At 43.0% G+C, this 19815-nt stretch overlaps 1 protein-coding gene across 4 annotated transcripts; it reads right to left on the reverse strand.

The window, feature by feature from the left end:
* Positions 1-160: 160 nt before the first annotated feature.
* pomgnt1 (protein O-linked mannose N-acetylglucosaminyltransferase 1 (beta 1,2-)) lies at positions 161-19074 on the reverse strand. Of its 4 annotated transcripts, XR_002753228.1 has the most exons (24): positions 18931-19074; positions 18662-18843; positions 17327-17429; positions 16986-17098; positions 16368-16433; positions 16181-16294; positions 15991-16108; positions 14954-15052; positions 14200-14327; positions 13879-13949; positions 13698-13773; positions 13501-13584; positions 13196-13237; positions 13058-13116; positions 11676-11748; positions 11238-11366; positions 10408-10533; positions 9769-9833; positions 9646-9690; positions 9416-9551; positions 9227-9336; positions 8138-8213; positions 6595-8061; positions 5333-6416 (listed from the first exon to the last, which is right to left on the reverse strand). XR_002753228.1 is itself a non-coding variant. In XM_023338979.1 (22 exons), exons 2-22 carry the CDS (start codon positions 18779-18781, stop codon positions 1448-1450), a joined length of 1959 nt encoding a protein of 652 aa, XP_023194747.1. In that variant the 5' UTR covers positions 18782-18843; positions 18931-19074; the 3' UTR covers positions 161-1447. The 4 variants fall into 4 exon arrangements, 1 of the variants encoding a protein (XP_023194747.1); XR_002753229.1 differs by lacking the exon at positions 5333-6416 and adding an exon at positions 1444-1529 and having other exon boundaries at positions 6595-8213; XR_002753227.1 differs by having other exon boundaries at positions 6595-8213.
* Between the last annotated feature and the right edge of the window lie 741 nt (positions 19075-19815).

Genomic DNA, 19815 nt, shown 5'->3' on the forward strand with positions numbered 1-19815 from the left:
ACAGGAAGCCGCCAAACCTGCAGAGGAACCAGGACGCCACAGATTTACATCCCATCCCTTCATTTGGTTTCCCAGGATGTTCCCGAGGGAAATCAGGACGACGCAGAGAAATCCGAGCTCCTTCAGAAGATTCAGCCATAAAAACGATTTAAACATTAAAAAATTTTAAAAACATCTTTATTCAGTCAGAGAAATAAAACATCTGAGACGTTCAGCCCAAGACGAGTCGCTGAGATGCTTCATGGCAAACTAAAATTAAAAAACCATAAAGTCAAACAGAAAACCTGGAGTTCAGATGAGACTCACATTTAAACCTGAATAATTTGGGTTTGAACGAACAACGGAGTATTAGGGCCAGGCTAAAAAATATTAATTATGACAATAAAGTACAAGAGTGTTGAAAGCTTAAATAATATGAACATAAAGTTTTATGGTATTTTAACTCTTATTCTAGCATTATTATGTCTTTATTATCATATTAATATGACGATTTTATATTATTGTGATTTTATTCTGGTAATATTTGGACATTATTAATTATTTTTTCCTTTCTTAGTCTGGTCCTAAAGCTGTCATATAAACTGGAATAAATGCTGCCAACGTTTATTAAACAAACTTTTCTCCGGAAAACGGATCCGGTCGGATTCTGTTCCTCACATCAACAAAAATCTGGACTTTTTTACGGCTAAAACCTAATTGAACCTGAACACGTCGCTGCCTCCAGGATGGGCAGGATTTATTTCATTTTGTTCCTAAAAGCTGAAGCTCAGCAGCCAGAACCAACCGGGCTTCATGTGGAAGAATCTGTCAGGTCTGCAACGGCCACCAGAGGGCGGTAGAGTCCAGTGTATGTTTCAGTTCAGTCTGGATTCAAAACAAAGAGTAAAAACTTTAATGTTCTGTTCAGAACGTCCCTCAGCTTGAGATTCTGCAGAACCAGATCCAGTCCAGGTTCCAGTTTCAATAATCTTGTCTGTCATCGTTTGAATAATTTTGAGTCTTAAAAGTTGTAACATTTAAAAATCCACCAATCAGAACTTTAGTGTAAATATAAAAGGTTGAAAACATAAAAAGCTGAAATGTTCAGAGTTCAGTAGTTTCTCCAAACTCGAGGGGTCAGAGGTCGATTCCTCATAAGCAGCAGGTTGAGGTTAAAACTCCGTCCTCCAGGATCCAGATTCTGAACATTAAACCGGTTTGGTGAAAACCTGGCCGGTTCTAATTGTCTAAAAATAGATTTCAGTTTCTTTCTCTCTCTGAAATGTTAAAATGTTCAGAACATGAAGAGTTCTTATTAATAACTGGGATCATTCTGGGTTCCAGTTCTTACTGGGTTTAATGGAACCGTTCTGTCTCCAGACTGACTCAGTTCTGAGACCCAAAGTTCCAGGAGAGTTTCCTGTCCGGTTTCGGTTCTGGTTCTGGTGGACCAGGCCGGCGTTTGGGTCTACAGCTGCTCCACCGGCGCCCCCTCCTCTTTGGGCGGCGGCTCCAGGTGGATGGGGGCGAGGGCGGCCGGTTTCTTCACGCTGCCGAGGAAAAACCAGAAACAAGATTCAACCACTTCCATCTGACCTTTGACCTGTAAATCACTTCCTGTCCAACCAAACAATCTGAATATTAATAACCTCCAGTGGTTTTACTGAACATCATCAGAAATACTGTTTCTACTGCACAGTAGGAGTTGCACCAACTGGTCGATTCTTTACTCTGTGATTTTTCCACCAGTCGCCGTCAGACAAAACGGATATTTAATGAAAGAAGATAAACTAGGGGAGTTCGTCAGAAAGATCAAATTGTATAAAAATGGAAATAATTGGGGGGTTGAGCACAACCCCCATATGGAGGCCTTAGTCCTCGATGCGGCTGTCGCAGGTTCGATTCCTGGCCTGGTGACCTTTGCCGATGTCTTCCCCCTTCTCTCATTACTTTCCTGTCAATTTGCTATCAAATAAAGGCCACTAAAGAAAACCTTTAAAAAATTTACAGAATTTACCAAGGAGAAACTGAAAATTTCAGCAAGGGCTACCAAAACAGGAGCATTGCGGCGCAGTGGTTAGCGCGGCGCCCCGAGTATAGAGACTGTAGACTCTATACCAGAGGACGGTTGGCTCCGCCTCTCTCCTCCGCTACTCCTGTCACCTTCCTGTCGGATTGACTTAAAACTACCAGAGTACTGTGTGGCAACGCGTCATGATGTCGGCCTTTCTTTTTTTTTTTTAAACTTTATTTTTATTCAATTTTTAAACATACAATCGAACATGAGGGCCAGGGCAGGTGGCATGTATTCACACTGATGGACGTTACAATGTTACAGACATTTCACTGTTTAAAATCACAAATGGTAAGCAACAAGGAAAACTCCCAGGTGTCTGTCCGAGTGATGTGGAGTCACAGACATCATCTGTTACACACCTTTGGCAATAAAATGATCCCATTTTTCCCAGAGTTTCTCTCCTTTCTGCTTCTTGAGCCGTATTGTAAAAGTCAACATTTCCATATTGTGGATCAGGTTTATAATATTCACAAGAAGCTTCAGAGTTGGAGGTCTGGGTTGGAGCCAACATTTAGTAATCGCTTTCTTGCTTGCAATCAAAAGTATCTTCAGCGAGTATGCTTCCCCATTACTGAGTCCCTCAGGAAGTATTCCGAGGTACATAACAGAAAATGAAAAGGCTAAAGTTATACCCAGGATTTCATAGATTACTTGATTAACATCCTTCCAGAAAGTCTTCAACAGAGGACAATCCAAAAAAATATGAAAGCAGCCCGCAGAAACCACACCGCACTCCCTCCAGCAACAGAGCTGTGAACCACCCAGCTTTGATCTCTGCTTTGGTGTAATAAAAAATCTGATTAGGTTCTTCCAGCTGAAATCGCGCCATGTTAAGGAATTTGTGGTAGACAGAGTGTTCCTCCAAATATGCATCCAAGCCTCAGGTAAAATTATTATGTCTGCTTCCTTTTCCCATCGTTGTCTAATATAATTAGTTGAGTTCTTATTCATAGATGTTAAGTTTCTGTAACATTTGCCGATGGTGCCTTTTGTATTTTTGCCAGCATATGAATCCATAAATCTTTGTAATATTCCTGGCTCTGTATCCAGGTCAGGGGTTTTGATTTCCTTCCTAAAGAAACTTCGGACCTGCAAATACCAGTAGAAATCTTCTCTGCCCATCTCATAAGTCCGGCACAAATCCTCAAATTTTACCAACTCCCCATTTTTTATTATATTACAGAATATAATATTCTGTATATTATATGCAGTGATTCCCTGTTTCGCCCATCTTCTATATTTGTGGTCTATCGATGCTGGGAGGAAACGCGGGTGGTACGCAGGCCAACTCAATACTCCTATCTGTTTGTGGAGATTAAACTTTTTAACCACCTCTGCCCACTTTTTCAAAGAGACACTCAAACATAAATTATGTAGTTGGTATACCTGGGGCAGCCCATCCAGGCATCCCAGAACAGACTGTATGGGAAAGTCCAACAAAGAAAGCTCAATGTCCTTCCATTTAGCCTCATAGGCTGGATTACACCAGTACACCAGAGGTTTAATCTGGGTAGACAAGTAATAATCCACCAGGCAAGGCAGGCCCATCCCGCCCTGATCCCCAGGCAGCTGCAGTGTCGAGTATCTTACTCTTGGCCTTTTATTGCTCCATATAAACCTTGAAAAATGCTTATCCCACTCCCTAAATTGTTTTGCTGGAACCTCTACTGGAAGTGCTGCGAATATGTACAATAGTCTTGGAAGAACATTTATCTTTATTGTTCGGATTCTGCTGCCGAAGTCAAGGGGAAGCAGGCTCCACCTGTCCAGGCTCCACCTGTCCAGGCTCCACCTGTCCAGGCTCCACCTGTCCAGGTCCTCATATATTTTCTTATTTATTCATTTATAATTAATTTCATATAATTGAGCCAAATTTTTTGTTAGTATAACACCCAAATACTCTATTTGTAGTTCATGCCAATTGAATTGATAACTATTGATTAACTGTTTTGATGGGACAAAATGGAAGGTCAAAATCTGAGTCTTTTGTACGTTGAGTTTATAACCTGAGAGTTTATAACCTAAGAGTTTATAACCTGAGAGTTTATAACCTGAGAGTTTATAACCTGAGAGTTTATAACCTGAGAGTTTATAACCTGAGAGTTTATAACCTGAGAGTTTATAACCTGAGAGTTTATAACCTGAGAGTTTATAACCTGCCATATGTTTCCACAATGTTCATAAGTGATGGAATACCAGATTCAGGGTTTTTAATTACTACTAGAACATCATCTGCATACAAGCATATTTTGTTTTCCACATTCCCTATTGTCACCCCCTCCAACCCAGACTCCTCTCTAATAACCTGAGCCAATGGTTCAATAAAAACATTAAAGAGTAGTGGGCTTAATGGGCAGCCCTGCCTACATCCTCGTTGTAATGTTATTTGATTCGAAAGGCTTCCATTAATTTTAATTTTTGCTTTTGGCGAAGTATACATATTTTTTATACATTGAATAAATTTATCACAAAACCCAAATCTCTTCATTACTTCAAACAAAAACTCCCACCCTACAGTATCATATGCCTTCTCGGCATCTAAGCTGAGAAGGACTGCACTTGATTTTTCTTTAACTATATGATGAATAACATGAACGGCTCTTCTTATACTGTCATGCGTTTGTCTATTACCAATGAAGCCCGTCTGATCCTCATCTATCAGGAAAGGCATCAGGGTACTTAATCTCTTAGCTAATATTGCAGCATATAGTTTGTAGTCTATATTTAAAACACTAATTGGTCTATACCCTTTAGGATCCGTTTTGTCTTTCCCCACCTTTGGTATGACCGATATAAACGCTTCTCGCCATGATGGCGGGAGAGCGCCCCCTGCCAGGGTGTAATTGAAGGAAGACTTTAATGGTGGGAGAACAGATTCCTTCATGGCCTTATACCAGTCAGGAGGGAACCCATCACAGCCCGGTGATTTGCTGGCCTTAAGATTTGATATCCCACGGTCAACTTCCTCAGCTGATATTTCTGCCATTAACTTGTCATTCTGGTTTTTTCCCAGAGATGGAAGATCCAAGGAGTTAAGAAATTTTGGAATTGTTTGATTATCCATTTTGTCCGGCTGTGTGTACAGAGCTGCATAATACCCTTCGAATGATCTGTGAATTTCGTCAAGTTTATTAGTTATTTTGTTAGTTTTTGGGTTCCGAACTTTATAAATTGTGTTTTCCACCTGTTGTTTCCTAAGCCTCCACTAGAGCACCTTCGCAGCTTTAGACCCTGCCTCATAGTACCTTTGCCTCATATATTTAAGTTTTTTTTCAATTTCCTCACTTAAAATTTTGTGAATCTCCTGCTTAATAGGCCTCATTTGTTCTAATAAGGAGAGACTTTTGTTAATCGAATGCAGTTGCTCCAGTCCTTTTAAATTTTCCTGCAAGTCCGTTAGTTTTTTCTCTCTAATCTTCTTCAAGTTAGCACATTTTGCAATTATTTTACCCCTAATATAGGCTTCAGCTGCATCCCACAGAATTGTAGGGCTAACTGTCCCATTATCATTAAATTCTAAGTAACTTTTAAGCTCCTCTTTCATTTCTGTTTTGAATGCAGTACTATTTAATAAACTTGTGTTGAGCCTCCATAAAGTGTTTTTAGGATTTCTAGTTTTTAATTTTCATATTTAACCCAGAATGATCAGAAATGTCTCTTTGGCCTATTATACAATCTTTCACTCTGTGAAGGTCCCTATTGAACATAAAAAAATAATCAATTCTAGTATGTATGTTATGCCTATTAGAGTAAAAAGTAAATCCACGGTCATGTTTATGGAAGTATCTCCATATATCTGTGAGTCCCAATTCCTGAAGGATTTTATTGAATTGTTTTTCTAAGTGAGTCTTTCTTCTCTCTCTGCTAGTTGTGTCCATTTTCGGGTTTAGGAGTAAATTAAAATCGCCTGAACATATACATGTGCCGTCTGCTTCTGCGGCCACAAGACTAAATACCTCCTTAAAGAAATCTATACTACTACCGGGGGGAGCATATATATTACACAGGGTGATCTTTTCCTGTTCCAACTTCCCCTTTAACAACACAAATCTGCCTTCTTTATCTTTATGTTCTGAAATAAAATAAAATCTGATGTTGTTTGATATAAGAATGGCTACCCCTCTTTTTTTACCCGATCTGTGAGAAGTAAAATATGTTTTTCTATAACCCATTTTCTTTATTTTCTCATGTTCTTCATTTGACAAATGTGTTTCCTGTAAGAAACCAATGCCAACCTGCTCTCGTTTAAACTTTGAAATGATCTTGCTTCTTTTAATGGGATTTTTTATACCATTCACATTCAGCGTCTGTATATTATAACACTGCATATCCTCTAGACACCATGACAACACTCCTAGCCCTGCGAACACACAAAGAACAGAAATACATAAAAACAGAACTTGTCATAACAATGAACAGGTCTTCCAATAGGAGGATCCCTTATTCCTCTTAATGTAGGGGGAAGTGCCACTAAGTGGGGCCCCTGCCTAGTTGCCTACTTAAAGGAAGGAAACTGAAAAAACTAATTTAAGAGTCACCTGCATCGGTTCTTCATTACTCCAATTATGAAGGGGGGGGTCACAGTCCTCACCATACTCCTGTGCAGAGACAGCCACCCCGTGACACACTGGTACTAATCAGATGGTCTGCTTCTCTCAATTGTTTCTTCAGTGGAGATAAAGAAGGATTATTCAACCACAGCAACGTCCTCTCCGCCTGGCCGCTGAAACACCTTCAGCTTTTCGCGCGCTCCCAACGCGTCGCGGTCTCACTATATCCGTTGAAAGAAGATTGTTGATCGCCTCCGCTGTGATGACTTTGGACCTGTTTGCAGACACCGGTCCCACTGTGAATCCATGTCTTCTCAGGTCCAGCGCAGCCTCCTCCGCGCTGCTGTAGATGACCATGCCGGAGTCAAAGTGCACACGCATTTTAGCCATCGGGGTTTGGAACCGGATAGCGTTTTCTTTGAGTGCTTTCTTAACCGGAGCATACTCTCTCCTCTTCAGTTGTATGTTTTCAGCATAATCGTGGTCGAAGAATATGTGTTTTTCTTGTATATATATAGGCTTCTTCCACGCCGCGCGGAGAATTTGTTCTTTAACGTTAAATTTCAGGAAGCGTACCACCGTGGACTGAGGTGGAGCCCCCGTTGGAGGCTGCGCACCCAGCGCTCTGTGGGCTCTCTCTACCCCCAGATTCTTCTCACTGCCCAGACCCAAACTGTCCCCGAGTTCAGTTCGAAGCGTGTTTTCCACGTACGACTGCATTGAGGTACCTTCTGCATTTTCAGGGATGCCATATACCGCAAATTATTCTGGCGTGAGCGTCCTTCCAAATCCGTGATCTTCTCCCGAAGTAATTTCTGGTCATTTAGCAGCTGGACGATAGCATCTCTCACTCCAATGTCCCATCTCTCTTTCTCTGCCATGCTCTTCTCCATTTCTCCAAGACGCTTACCCATCTCCTCGGTCTTGTTGATAGCAGCACTAACCCGTTGATTTATTTCATTTGTCAGCTCGTTCAATAGGACTTTAATTTCCTCCTTTAAGCTCATTCTCTCTTGCGCTAACTCCTTCTTCATTTCTGATTTGAGGTCCTGCGTCCCCTCCGCCATTACTTCACTCACCACCTTTCTTAGTGAGCTAATTGTAGCAGGCAAGGCCTCATCCGCCATCTTAACTCTTCCTCGACCGCATGTGCTCCGCAGGCTTTGCTTTCGTGTCGCATTTCCGAGTTCCGAGACTGGACTCGTCCCTTCTTGTTTTTATCCCCACTCATTCTTCTTGAGAGAGAGTAACTTTTAACGCGCTAAACCTTGGATTAGGGGGGTTTTATATCTAGCGACGCAGGACCTCTTTTCTATGCTGCCACACTGTTCGCCATGACACCAGAAGTCTCCCATGTCGGGCTTTCTTATCCATCCAACTGATCAACGTCACTCTGATATTGAAGCTTCTAACCTGGCAGCTTTACGCTCTTATAAAAATACTGTTGGACAACATCTGGAAATGAAGCATATGTATTTATATCAACTTGAAGTTAGTTCTGTTTGCTTAACTCTGGTTTGTTTGTCCTTACCTGCCTTTGAGTTGCCGGACTGAAGATGATCCAGGGCTCAGCGGCTTACATGCTGATTGGACAGCAACACTAGTTCCTGCTGGCAGGAATTTGTATTTTCTTTGTTTAGATAAGTTTTTGCATTTAAATAAATACCTGTAATTAAAGTTTAATATTTTTGATTTTCATTTTTGGATGTTTAATTTAGTCATTTGTTATTTGTTAGTAACTGTTTTCTGTTTAGTTACCCCTGCTGTGTGTTAACTGGTCTGATCAGCCAGTGTATAAACCCTGTGTGTCATTTGTTTGTGCAGCCAGATTGTTTGCATTTTTGCCTGAGTTCAGTTTTGTTTCTTTGACCTCTTTTATGAGCTCAGATCTTTTTTGTCATATAATACTTTGGATTAAAATAATAATAAGAATAAAAAAACATATTTTTCTAATATTTCCTGTGATGACTCCTGTTTTCAACTCGGTCCATCACAAACCCCTGCTGCATAGACTTTATTTTAGCTTTTAAACTAAAATAAAAATGACAAATTGTTGGATTTCATGACTTTTTAATAATTTATAAAATGTTTTCTTTCACAGCAGCTTTCAAAAGCTGGAAAATCTGTTAATTCCTCCTCATATTTAAACCTTTCTGTGAACAGAGTGAGGTTAAATGTCGTCTCTTTATTAAACTAGGGGGCGCTGCTACTGCTACTTTTGTTTGTAGGACAGGATGCAGTAAACCAGCAGCATGATCAGCTGATCTGTTCTGGGATCAGGTCTGAATCCTCTACTATTCAGTTCTATCTTTACACCGATGATACTGTGATGTACTTCTGAGAATAACCATAATTTAATCAGTCACAGCTTGAATTGTTTTACTTTTTTTGTTGTTTGGTGCACAAAATACGACAGAAGTTAATTAAAAAAAGAGAGTAAAGCTAAAATAGCATAGAATAAAGTCATATGGTATAACTTTAATCTCATATTCTCGTTTAGTGATCAAACAGTGGAGGTTTAAGGAGTTTAAGGAGTTCAAACTGCTTTTTCTCTTCTGATGTTGGCATTAATATGAAGCGCAGAGTTTGGTATTCTCTTCCCGGCCCAAGAATTACTTACGAGTACGGAGAGATCGGCACGGCAATGACCAGAATGTGGTTCCTTTTCCTGAAGAGCCGCCAGAGTCCTCTGTGATATCCTCGAACATCCAGGTCCCAAACGTGGAGGCACTGATAGAAAACACGGAAACGCCACGTCATCCAGGGGAAACCCTTCCATCTCCCAACCTGGATGACGGAGAGCGTGTACCTTAGCCAGCTCGGTCCAGGTGGACGTGTCCAGCTCAGACTCCATCTTTATGAACATGACGTAGGTCTTGCCCTCCGTGTCCGGGACGAACGAGTCCTCGCAGGGATTCCTGGAGTGATCCAGCAGCTCCGCCTCCCTGGATCAGGGACAAACACATCCGGAATGCCGTGGGAAACTTTAAACAGACGTCACAACCCGAGCAAGATCCTTGGTTCTGCAGGGAGTCTCACCTCAGCAGCTTCTGCATCTCCACCTCGTATGCGTCTTTCCTCAAACTAGGAAGCAGAGAAACAAGAAAAACGGTCAGAGAATCAACAGAGATCCAGAAAACAGCTCCCGGCTGCTGAACGCACCTCTCCACGTTCCTCAGCTGAACGTTGGGAATTGTGTTAAACTTGTGCTTCTTGAAATAAACTTCCTGTGAAGAGAAGAAGAAGAAAACTGGATCCATAAAGTCATCTGAAAATGTGTGAACTTCGGTGTGTTTGCTGTTAAATCAGGTTATTAGTTTTCGTTCAAAGTCAGATAAAAACTTGTATAAAGTTAATTTTTACCCAACTTGAAACTCCTACATCCCTTGAGTCAAACATGTTTATGTTTTATCCAGAGCTACACATTCAAACAAGGACTTAGCAATGCAGCTAATATCAAAGCTAACAATGAGCTACAGGAAGTTGTACAGGAATGAGCTACAGTAGCAGGAAGACCAGTAGTCCGGTTCTGTCAGAGGGAAGTACAGGTTAGGAAAACTTTCCTAAAAAATCTAAAACTCAGATTTATGTTTGTGACTTAAATTAAAACATTTGATTGTTTATACAGAGAGGGTTAAAACTAGCTTAAATTAATGTGTGTATGTGTGTGTACTTGTTTATGTATCTTCTGGGACCTTTAATGCTTGACATGCATTATGAGGACCCATATGGTCCCAGGATGGGTAGAAATACAAACTTGTGTGTATGATGTTTCTGTGAAAGCAATCCTTGGGTTCTCACATGGAAATATCCATTCATGTTGAGGCCGATGATGCCGAAGTGGTAGGAGCGCGACACGTCGGGAATGATGCACTCTCTGCCTTTCCTCTGCTCCGGCATCCTCATCCACATGTCCCAATCCCAGAGCTGCAGCACCAGAAGAAAAATCTACATTTTCTATCAAATCCAGCTTAAACAATGGCCTTTCCATAATTTCTCTATAAGATCTTATTTAATCTGTTTTTATAAAATTTACTCTAGACTTTAAGAAAGCTGCCAGATTTGATTTAGTAATACATTTGCATTCAGGTTCAGTTTTTAAATATCTCTTCTCTGATTTGTAGATTTAACTAGACATTTAATGCATCGTTTATCATTTACCGTGATAAATTTCTAATAAGATTTGATCTTATTCCTCCTTGTCACAATAAATTCTAATAAATGATTTTAAAAATAACCCAAACCACTGTAATGTCAAGAATATGATTTTTAAAGTGTTTCCTCCACTGTTCAATAACGGTGCATCAGTAAACATCAATACATTTTAAAGAAAGATTAAATGCAGTTACTGTTTGAAGCTTAGAGATAAAAATTACATTTCCATATGTGACTGGTGTCCTAAGAAACACAATACGAATGGAAATCAAGAGAAATGTTTGTGGTGCTATGATTTCCATGTCAGTCATACAGTTGCATAAAAAATAAGGAATAATTATTATAAAAATTATTTTTATCATTGTCACAATATTACAACAAAATATTGTGTTAAATCTCTAAGTCCGTATAACTCGTCCCTAAAACTGAATATTTTCACATCTGTCAGTTAATTTTTCTGTCTTAATGTTTGTGACCTTTTCAGGGGTCGGCCATTTTGGCTCCAGCTCGTCCTTGTAGATGCTCTTCTTCAGCACCCAGCCCAGGCCGGGCATGCTCTCCACCCGGTAGAGGAGGGCGGGGTCCTCCGCTGTGTGCTCATAGCCCTGCTCACAAACCAAACAAAAGTTTAACACACCTGGACTCCAGGTAATGACACACAAAGATACAAAGAGGAACGGCAAAAGCAAAGGAGGTGGATCAGCAGTAACGGAGTCATCAAGGACATTTTACTGTGGAATATTGGATCGTGAGCCTTTAGCATGTCATTCTGGTCATGAGGTTGTTATAAAGCAACAGACTCCAGTCAGAGGCCTTTTCAGATTTGTTGTGAGACTGACTGCTACTGGAGATCCTTCCTGCCCACAGCAAGCGCCTGGAACTGAACATCTGGAACACGGACTGTCGAGACTGACCTGGTCGTTCCAGGCTGAGATGCAGTACAGGCTGTCGTCCTGGTCCAACAGGTGGATGGTCTGACTCAGGAAGCTGCCAGGAAATGGACAGGGGTCAGATGGGAGGGACAGGGATCAGAGGGGAGGGACAGGGGCCAGACGGGAGGGACAGGGGCCAGACGGGAGGGACAGGGGTCAGATGGGAGGGATAGAGGTCAGAGGGGAGGGACAGGGGTCAGAGGGGAGGGACAGGGGTCAGACGGGAGGGACAGGGGCCAGACGGGGGGACAGGGGTCAGACGGGGGGACACGGGTCAGACGGGGGGACACGGGTCAGACGGGAGGGACAGGGGTCAGACGGGAGGGACAGGGGTCAGATGGGAGGGATAGAGGTCAGAGGGGAGGGACAGGGGTCAGAGGGGAGGGACAGGGGTCAGACGGGAGGGACAGGGGCCAGACGGGGGGACAGGGGTCAGACGGGGGGACACGGGTCAGACGGGGGGACACGGGTCAGACGGGAGGGACAGGGGTCAGACGGGAGGGACAGGGGCCAGACGGACTGACAGAAAAGTCTTACATATATAAGATTGAATAGTTCTGCCACAATTAGATATAAGACATGCGATTAACGTATTTAAGGCCAACTTACCAATGAATTAATGATTTTTTAGGTAAATGAATTTAAGACATTTTAAGACCTTATTTTTAAGTAGAATAATTTAAGACTTTTTAAGGATGGCGGACATCATGTACAGAACGCTATGAAGATGCACAATTTAAATATCTGCGCGACAGAAAACTCCTGCAAGGACAAAATTCAAGACCTTGGACTGACATACCAACTTAGAGTTTCTAAATTAATTTAAGACATTTAAAGGCCTTGATGTTAGAAACATGAGTTCAAAACATTTGAAACATTTTTCAAGATGAGCGAACACCCAGCAATAATATCTGGCTGTGTGTTTACAGTGGAAAGTGAATCTCAGTTTAGCCACGCCCATTTCAGTTTAGCCCCGCCCATCCTCCCATCCACTCTGCAGTTTCTCAAACTCTGGTCTTTCTGAAAACCTGATTCTGCAACCACCGCCACCTAGTGGACACGCAGCAGAATGCAGCTGATATTTACAGGAAACTCGGTTGGGTTTACATCAGGGGTGTCAAACTCCAGTCCTCAAGGGCCGGTGTCCTGCAGTTTTTAGATGTGCCACAGGTACAAAACACTGGAATGAAATGACTTAATTGCCTCCTCCTTGTGTAGATCAGTTCTCCAGAGCCTTGCTAATGACCTAATTATTCCATTCAGGTGTGGTGCAGCAGAGGCACATCTAAAAGTTGCAGGACAGCGGCCCTCGAGGACTGGAGTTTGACACCCCTGGTTTACATCAAAGTTCAGCTGAACAGAACCTGAAGAAGTCCACAGAGATGTCCAGGTCCTCCTCCAGAACCACGGCAAACCCGGCATCCTGTCCAAACACAGAGAAGGTTCTGTCATGAGACCGGACCCGGTCAGAACCATGATGGCGCGTCGATACGGAGACTCACAGGGTGAAGGTTAAAGGTCGCCGTCAGACTCGCTTTGTAGTGCTGAAACAACAGAAAACCAGCCGGTCACAGCAACGTGCAAACTGGAAGATTCAAGAACCTTTCAAGCATTTTCAAGGTCAGTTTGAAAACTTTTCCAAACTTTGGGGTTTAAAACAAAAACAATCTGAAAAAGACAATTCAATGTTATATTTATTACTTTCATTTCCTGTCTAACTGGGAGCTCTGATTTAACTGGGAGCTCTGGTCTTACTGGGCGCTCTGATTTAACTGGGAGTTCTGGTCTAACTGGGAGCTCTAGTTACCTGGGCGACGCGGGCGTTCTTGATGCTGATGGGCGTGTGCTGGACGCCCTTCAACCCGAACAGCTCCACCACGTCCATGGGCTCCTGGAGCAGACACACACACACACACACACACACACACACAGCCGTTAGAGGGAGGCTCTGGCATGGCGGTGGCAGCATCATGCAGGTGGGAAGCTGGAGCCGAGCGTCTGAACCTCGTAATATCCGTCGATGAAGACGGTGATCATCTGCGGGTTGACTCCATGAGCCGAGAGCAGCGAGCGCAACATCCTGCAAGCAGACAGGGAGCTCCAGCTATACCCTTCAAAATAAAAGCTCTGATTTTCTTCATACCAGACCCTTTTTTAACCAGCAGTGACTGGAACCGGGTCTCACCGGTACAGGTAGTTGGGGCGGTTCCCAGCGATGACGGCCACTGGGACATTGAAGACGTTGTTACTGGGAAGCTGCAAGCAGAGACCAGATGTAACTGGTTTAACTGGAAGCCATCAGACGACATTTAACTGGATCAACCAGATCAGATGTAACTGGAAGTTATAAGATGAAACAGAAAAGTAACACCAGACTGATTATTAGAGAACGCTGCAGGTTCCGGTTTCAGCCAGCAGGGGGCAGTGCTGCGCCACTGAACGTGATTTAAACCAACATCTGCGATCTGAGGCTGGTTCTGGTTCTGTGATCAGTGCGGTGACTCACCGGGTCGGGGTTGAACTCGATGGGCGCCGGATCTTTGCAGCTGCAGATGCTGCCGTATCCCTCCACCTTGCTGCAGAACAGCTTCCTCCTCCGGTTGAGCTCTGTGTCGGCCCAGTGGCACTCGGCCTCTGCAGAACCACAGACAGGTCAGAGACAACAGGAGGCTTTCTGCAGGTCGGCTGGGTTCTCTCAGAACAGACCCAGCAGAGTCTGGCTGCAAACTTCAGCTGCGTTCTCACAGCTTGTTTCTTTTGAGTCTCGTTTCTCTGCGGTGTGAGCGTAGCAGCTAACAGCTAGCAGATTTCATCAGCTGAGCTACTAAAAAATACTCAACCAATAAAAGGAGAGGATCAGTTTAACTTAGACAATAAAACGTCTGAATCTGAAGGAACGTTTTGACAATTTACAGTGGAGATGCACGGATACGACATTCCCTCTCTGCTTCCGCTTAACATCCTGCAATGCTGCATCGCTGTCACATGACCAACCAAAGGTCGCATGACCAACCAAAGGTCGCATGACCAACCAAAGGTCGCATGACCAACCAAAGGTCGCATGACCAACCAAAGGTCGCATGACCAACCAAAGGTCGCATAACACACTGCAGGTCCCCCCCTCTCAAAACCCCCTCAGAAACAAAAACAGAAACCAGATAGAAATGAACATTTGTTAAAATCAGTCCAGTTTTATTGGACTGTTTCGATATTTTGCATCTCTACTTTAGAAACATGAGGATGTTTTGCGGCTCGGATACCTTCAGCGGCGGTGAGCTGGACCTCGGTCTTCAGCAGAACCGGGTCGCCCCACGTGGATAGAGCCGGAGACTTGGAGTGCTTCTCTCCGTACACCTGACCTGGAAACACGGAGCAAACATTCCTGACCTAAACAACGACTTCAAAAACTCTCAGGTTTTGATAGAAAGTTTGGCGCCAGGATGATGTGGGTTTTTTGGCCGTATCAAAATCAGTTAATCTCAGAAATCTGCAGTGGAAACAATTTTTTCACATCATGACTCTCATGATCAACAGCCGGATGTTTCTACTGGCAGAAACCACAAAGAAGATGACAACAGTAGGGTGACCAAACGTCCGTATTTCCCGGGACATGTCCGTATTTCACGTCCTGTCCCGGGCGTCCCGGGTTTTTTTTTTTAGAAAGTGAGGAAATGTCCTGTTTATTTAAATTTCCTTCATTGGACCATTAAATTTACAGGCACTAGGGCCCTGCGCACGGTGCTGCGTGTGACGTAATCCCTGAGCCGCGTCAGTGCGGGCAGCCATGTTGTTAATCAGTAGATAGATAGCGTTGCTGTCAGTGCGCCAACAACATGCCAAGGCGCAAATGTATGGAGAAATGTATATACATTTCTTAGACCTTTTTTTAATTTAATTCTGCACGTATAAGGGATAATTGTCTTTTTAAAAAGAATAAGTGTTGCTGCCAATTTGAAGTTGAATTTATTTCATAAGGACAGCACATAATAATCAACATTAAGACCATTTCAGCTCATATTTCATTAGATCATTTAATCGAGTTTCTTGCTTGTTTTGCTGCTGTTTGTAATTTTGTTTGTTTTATCAAATTTCTCATGTAAATGAGATCCTGGATAAATAAAAGTCAAACTAAAATATTTTCAAATTTCTGTCCCTAAAATTATCCCTGACCAAAATATTTCAGTTTTCACAGAAGAAAAAAAAAGGAATTTGAAGGGTTAAAAATCTGAATATTGGTGTATATTTAACAGATTGGGCTCCAGAACCAGAACCAGAACCAGATGAGGAACCATCTGACCTCCTTTCTTCACCACCAGGGTCCACATGTCCCTCCAGCTCAGGCCCAGCGCCGCCTGGCTGCCCAGGCTCTTCAGCAGGTTCTTGGCTGCGTCCTTCAGGTGGAATGTTCCCTCATCCTGTCCGACAGAACCGGCCCGGTCAGCAGAACCACACACAGAAATCCAGCCCGCCCCGACGGACACGCCCACCTTGACGGTGAAGATGAGGATCCGGCCGCGGGTCACCATGTTGAGGAAGAGGATCATGGCTTCATCCTCGTGGGGGGAGTAAGTGTCGAAGATCCGCTTGGCCATCACATGACCCTGGAACGGGAGAACGGACCAATCAGAACCGGCCGGTGGGTTTTAGCGGCAGACGGCGACCGGCGGCGCTCACGGTGGCCTGGTTGAGGACGATGACGTGAACGCCTCGGCCCTGCTCCCGCATGTCGTCCTCCAGAACCTGCAGCGGGTCAGGAAGCCCATTAAAGGAGCAGCACCAGAGATCCAGGCAGATACAGACACTTTACAGCAGCAACGATGTTACCTTCAGTTAAAACATCAAACATTGAAAGAAACGTTACTTCCTGATTTAATGTCCTTCTCTTCAAAAGAAGCTCCGCCCCCAAGAAGTCGTTCCAACATGGCTCCTCTGTTAACCCTTAACGTTTTACCAGCGCTGCTCTGAGCAGCAGCTCCTTTAGCTCAGCAGTTCCACCAGCTGTTTGCTAATTGCTACTGGCTAGTCTGAAGGAGCGATCCAGAGCTCAGCCTCTAGGGGGCAGCAGCTGCTCTCATTCTGTCTGCAATAATCCATCTGAGACAGATTATAATCTCCAGAACCTCACGCCTCAGTTGGTTCTGGTTGCTTTACCAGAACCCAGTGGATCCATTACAGCAGGAGAACCCAGCAGAACCATAAATCATTCTGTGTAGCAGAGCCATTAGAACTCTGAGCCAAACCGGAACCAGAACCAGACTGACCCGTGGTTCTGAACTCTGGCAGGTCGCTCACCGTGGTTCCGTCCACGGCCACATAGACCTTGGAGCGGCTGGAGTAAACCTCGATGTCCAGAACCTTCCTGCCGCTGGCCGGCCGGCGAGGAGTCTCCATGTTGGGAACAACGTCTTCCACAAAACAAAGTCAGAACAATTAGAATAAATGAGAACGTTGGCACAAACCGGGCAAAACCTCTGCTTCATTACGACTGGAGGAGCCAATCTAACGATAATCTGTTGGATTAAATCTTTATTTACTGTTGGTTCGTTTGGCTGCTTTCATAATTATCTGTAGTAAATATTCCTGATGATGGAAAAGCAGATTCATCAGTAATGAACCAGAAACCGTTTGCTGACCGTATTCCTGATCGGCAGCGTCTTCATCAGCGACTCGCCGCGTGTCCAGGATCAGCTTGATGTTCACCACAACGGTGACGAAGAGGAACAGCACGGCGCCGGCCTGGGGAGCAAACACACGGGTCCATCCGTCAGCTGGACCGGACCGGACCGGAGCCGAGTCCAGAACCAGAGCCAAGTCTAGAACACGCTAACCATGGACAAACTAGAGCCAGAGTTTTAACACCTTAATTTCAATTTATTTGTTACAGATTTTAATGAGATTACTTGATTTTTTTATTAATACATATAAAAGTTCCAGCCGGAACCTTTAAATTTGTGAGTTTCTGGTACGCCCGTAAATTTGACACAGCAGCTAAATTTGCTAATAACATTGATGAAGCGTCTTCTCTCAGCCAATTGGGTTTTAATTTTTGCTTTTAAACAATCTGATTGGATTCTGGAAATGACTACTGTTGTGTTCAAGTTGTGCTAAAAGCAGTTAGCATGTCAGAGACGCTAATCAAGCCTAAACTAGCATCTGAATGCTAAACATGTAGCAGTAATGCAAATGTCAGCGTCCACATTTCTAAAGACGCTCCATGATCAGGGATTCATGAAACACTTTGTTCCAATCTGCTGGCTGAAGATCAGAATACAAGAATAAAAACTATAAATTTCTTTGTTGTTGAGCTCATATGTCTCTTTATTTAATAATTTAGCAGCAAAAAGGTTTATTGTATTGGATATGTTGCTTATTTTATATATAATTCTTGATTAAATGCGATTAATTACAGACCATGAAACACAAAAACATTTAATTGAGTGCCTCCATTAGTTTTAACTAAAAGTAAAGCCGACACACACCTTTAATTTATGCTGAAGTGAGACCTCTTGTTTCTACACCAGCTTTGTTGTCCTAATTTTATTTTGTCCGCTCAGCTTGTTTTGCTAATTTCATGTCAAGAAGATTCTAATTATTTTTTATTCTGAAAAACATCTGAGGAAGCAGAACTTTATTCATTTCTACATATTAACTCAGATTTTATCATTAGTTACTTTTATGTAAGCAGAAAAATGTTGAAGTGATGACAGCAGCACTCGAACTGGACCTCTGGCTGTCATCATTCTCCCGCAGGTTTAGGATTTTTATTTATTTTCAACAGAACCAGAACTCCAATTCTTTTAAAAGTAACCGAACCTGAGTCAGAACTCGGAACCTGAGGGTTGGACTCGGGTCTGGGCTTTAAACCAGCAACAGAGAGCAGAGCTGTGGTTCTGTAGATCCTTCCAAACATCCTTCATGGTGACCCAAGGAGATCCTGCCTACAGAAACAGAACCAGAACCGGGCTGACCTGACAGAACCGCCGGAGGCTCCTCCTCTGGGTCAGCCGGTACTTCCAGGTCAGGTACCAGCTCCTCTGCTGCCGCGGGATGAACGGCTTGGCCCGGGGGTTCGGGGTCCAGCTCTCCATCACCTCAGAACCACAACAGCACCCCAAACTGACCCACTTAGGGCCCACAGTCACATGGTCACCTGGGAGACAGAAGGTCACGGAGAAAGTTTAGCTAACCTGGGTACCGATGCCGGTTCGGTTCGGATTAAAGCTGCTGGTAAACTCACAAATTCCTCCCAGAGGTTGGTTCTGTTCGCTTCATGTTCGAGTCAGATGAAAGACTTAGCAGAACCAGCAGAACCCGCTGAAAGCCGCAGCTACATGATGCTACCTGATGCTACCTGTGGCGCTGCGCTCCAGCCTCTGTTTACTTCCGGTGGGCTGCTGCTCTGCTGCCCCCTGCTGGCTGCAGATGTTACGTCTAGTTTATCTGAGCACTTCATCAGTTATTCAACAAGCAATAAACATTATATTTTGTCAAATGACATCATCAAAGCCATCAAGTAAATACACATCAAGTATGTTTGTATTAAATGAAACCTTGATAATCAAGATGGGAAAAAAAATAAATCTAGAAGAGTGTATTACAGTCAAGGAGGAAAATAACTTTCAACACACGTCAAAACATAAATTTGTACAAACAAGATAATTTGTTGATAATTTACAATATGTGATAATTTCACAGCTCACTGTTCCTAAAGCCTTGAGATTCAGTGTTATTCTAAAATCTTTCTAATTCAGTGCAAGTAAGAGCTGCATTCTTCTCTTCATGTTCTTTACAGCACATCCTTGTCAACAATATCAGAAACTAAATTTTATTCTAGTAAGTATTCAGAAACATCCAAACTTTAAAACTGAAATAAAAGACTAAATGAAAATATTAAATATCAACTAAAAAAAATTAAATAAATCAACTTTTTCCTGAGCAGGGAACTAATCCATCATAACTTTGATTTCAAAAACATGACACTGTTTTCGAGGCATATAAACCTCTGCAGTGAAAGTGACAGATTTCTGTTGGCCCTCAAGTTGAAAGTGGACAAATTTAACTTTAAATTATAGCACATTAAGGCATTTAATTCTAATTCTCCTGGTATTGATTAGACTTAAAG

This window comes from Xiphophorus maculatus, chromosome 9 (assembly GCF_002775205.1).
Source record: "Xiphophorus maculatus strain JP 163 A chromosome 9, X_maculatus-5.0-male, whole genome shotgun sequence".
Taxonomy (NCBI): domain Eukaryota; kingdom Metazoa; phylum Chordata; class Actinopteri; order Cyprinodontiformes; family Poeciliidae; genus Xiphophorus; species Xiphophorus maculatus.

Bases quoted from the DNA above. Each gene is read 5' to 3' on its own strand.
- pomgnt1 (XM_023338979.1), bottom strand. From the start codon at position 18,781: ATGGAGAGCTGGACCCCGAACCCCCGGGCCAAGCCGTTCATCCCGCGG. The intron at 16,434-16,985 runs GTGAGCGACCTG...GACCCGCTGCAG, and splicing joins TGGCCGTGGACGGAACCACG to GTTCTGGAGGACGACATGCG. The intron at 15,053-15,990 runs GTCAGATGGTTC...CCGTGTTTCCAG, and splicing joins CCTGGTGGTGAAGAAAGGAG to GTCAGGTGTACGGAGAGAAG.